Source organism: Durio zibethinus, chromosome 23 (genome assembly GCF_047325235.1).
Source record: "Durio zibethinus cultivar Kanyao isolate XHJ-2024 chromosome 23, ASM4732523v1, whole genome shotgun sequence".
Taxonomy (NCBI): domain Eukaryota; kingdom Viridiplantae; phylum Streptophyta; class Magnoliopsida; order Malvales; family Malvaceae; genus Durio; species Durio zibethinus.
Window position 1 is genome coordinate 1,904,444 of NC_143184.1, and position 2,329 is coordinate 1,906,772.

The 2,329-nt window shown below is 38.8% G+C and overlaps 1 protein-coding gene across 1 annotated transcript; it reads left to right on the forward strand.

The window, feature by feature from the left end:
- The first annotated feature begins 208 nt into the window (after positions 1 to 208).
- LOC111313316 (uncharacterized) lies at positions 209 to 1,995 on the forward strand. The gene is made up of 3 exons (XM_022913984.2): positions 209 to 677; positions 982 to 1,046; positions 1,245 to 1,995. The coding sequence occupies exons 1-3, from the start codon at positions 528 to 530 to the stop codon at positions 1,876 to 1,878; spliced, it is 849 nt and encodes a 282-aa protein (XP_022769719.2). The 5' UTR covers positions 209 to 527; the 3' UTR covers positions 1,879 to 1,995.
- Positions 1,996 to 2,329: the final 334 nt, after the last annotated feature.

Below are 2,329 nucleotides of genomic sequence, written 5' to 3' on the forward strand. Positions count from 1 at the left end.
ATTAATAGGGAAAATGAAAAGAGACCCCACTGGAGCTAAACGTGGGGACAACCGTATAAGATCATTAACGACCCCGATATATTAGAAAAATAGCTTTGGACAACTATCATTACGTGTAATAGCGACAACTTGCTTTCCTCCCGAAGCCATTTCCGAAAATAAATAAAAAACCTAAGGATAAAATGGTCAATGAGAAAACAAATCGAAACATATGAAGGGCCGAGAAAGCCACAGAAAGTTAAGAAAACCCTGATTATCGAGTTCTGTGAGATCTGCAAAAAAACACCATATCACCACCACACCAAGGCCCCCCCTCTCTCTCTCTCTCCCTTTCTGAGAGACAAAGAAAAAAAAGATAGACAACCATAAACACAGCTTTTTGGATCTAATATTTTTCCTTCCTTTTCTTGGCTTTCAGTTTCGTTTTCTTTTTATCTGTTAGTCTCATCCTCCTCCTCCTCCTCCTCCTATAATTTGCTATTTCTTCCATATTTTCTTTGGTTATTATTATTTGATACCAACAAAATATGAGGATTCGAAAAACCGCAAAGCTATCATCGCTGATACACCCACAAGGTTCAAGGCCTAAGAGTGCGTACGTGTGCCAGCTGAACCAGTCGCCATGGGATGTGATTCCTTTTCCTCAAGAACCATACCCATCATCTCTTCATCACCAGGTAACAACTCTTTGCTTTCTCTATTTTCTTGCTCTTTAAAATGAATTGATTTGTTTCTTATGGCAGATCTACTTACTCCTCCTTCACCCTTGCCTCCATTTTATCTACATCCCTCCTGTCTTTTAGGGTTTTTCCCATTTTAGGGTTTCAACAAAACCCTAAATTCTCTCCTTCTTTTCGTGTATTTTCCTCCAAATAGTCGATTTAGGTTAATGGGTGTTCGTCATCTCTGTGTAGTATTTTCTATTCGGGTTTTTATTTGTTTGCTAGCTTCGTTTATTGTTTTCTTTTTCTAAAAACCCAGTTCGGAGCTGAAGATAGCTTTAATGGAAATGGTAGCTTAGGCGATTCTGTTGGTGCTGTTGAGAGGTAATCTACTTCATATTCTTCGATTCGATTGTTTTTTATCAATTGGCGTCGTGGTATTGTATTAGGGTTTTTATCATTCGTTTTTAAAATAGTCGAATAATGATCCAAAAATTTGTTGATGGGTTGGGAGTTATTGAAAACCCAGTTTGTGTTTTTCTGCGGCTGTTGAAAAAAGTTGCGTTATTACTCGAAACGCAGCGTAGCTTCGATGATGGAGAGTGAAGAGAAAGCGATTATGAAAGTGGAAGGCCTGGTTGTTGACGATAATGATGATAACGATGAAATGAAAATAGCCAAGCAATTTGGTTCTAAGAGCCAATGCGAAGAGGAGGAGAAGGAATCCAAGCAAGAGGCTTTGCTGAAATCTTGCAACAACAACAACAACAGCAGCGATAGTGGAAATAATCCCAGCTCGTTGACCATCAAGAAAGCTGAGAAGAATAATCAGCTAATCGGGAGCCGCCGTGGACGAGCCCGAGCAACCAAGAAAGGCTCGTCATCAGCATCGAATCCAAATGAATTTTACTATTATTCTGGGTTTGGGCCGTCGTGGCGAAAAAGAAGAGGCGGCAGCGATAGAGTAGGCGAAATCAGCAAGAATATTATTGAGGCTAAAGAAGTTGAAAACAACAGCAGCGCTATCACAACTCAAAACAATACGACGCCGTCTTCTTCTTCACAAATCGATAATAATGAAGAATTTGATTATGTCGATGATGAGGATGATGAGGATGATGATGATGATGATGATGAGGATGACGAGAATGAAGATAGTGGCAGGAAGCGAATGAGGAAGCCCATTAAAGCAAGATCGTTGAAGTCCCTAATGTGAAGGGATAAAAAAAAAAAAAAGGGTTTGGGCTTCCCTTCTCTTTTCCTTTTTCTTTTGTTCGTTCATTTCCTTTTGTGTTTAAATGTGTTGAAATCATCGTATTTTTCATTTGTTTTCTCTTTTATGTTATGTGTTTTTATTTGGATTTTTAGGGTTTAAGATTTATGTAATTTAATTTTCTTTGTGTTTGGTTGTTTTATATGATGTTGGGTTTTGTCGTGGGTGAGAGTAGCAACATGTCAGTAGGAGAGATACTGTAGGGTGTGTGTCGAGTGGACCAATGTGGGGTATGTGAAAATGGATGGGGCCGGTTTTGGTCATTTCAACATGTTTTTATCTTTTTCCTTTCTTTCTTTTATTTTTCAACTGGTAGCGTATTTAAAGATTGAGTGATGTGGCGCTGTGAGATTCTCGTGATTTAGGCGTGCCAAAAAGGAAACATTTTTCCATG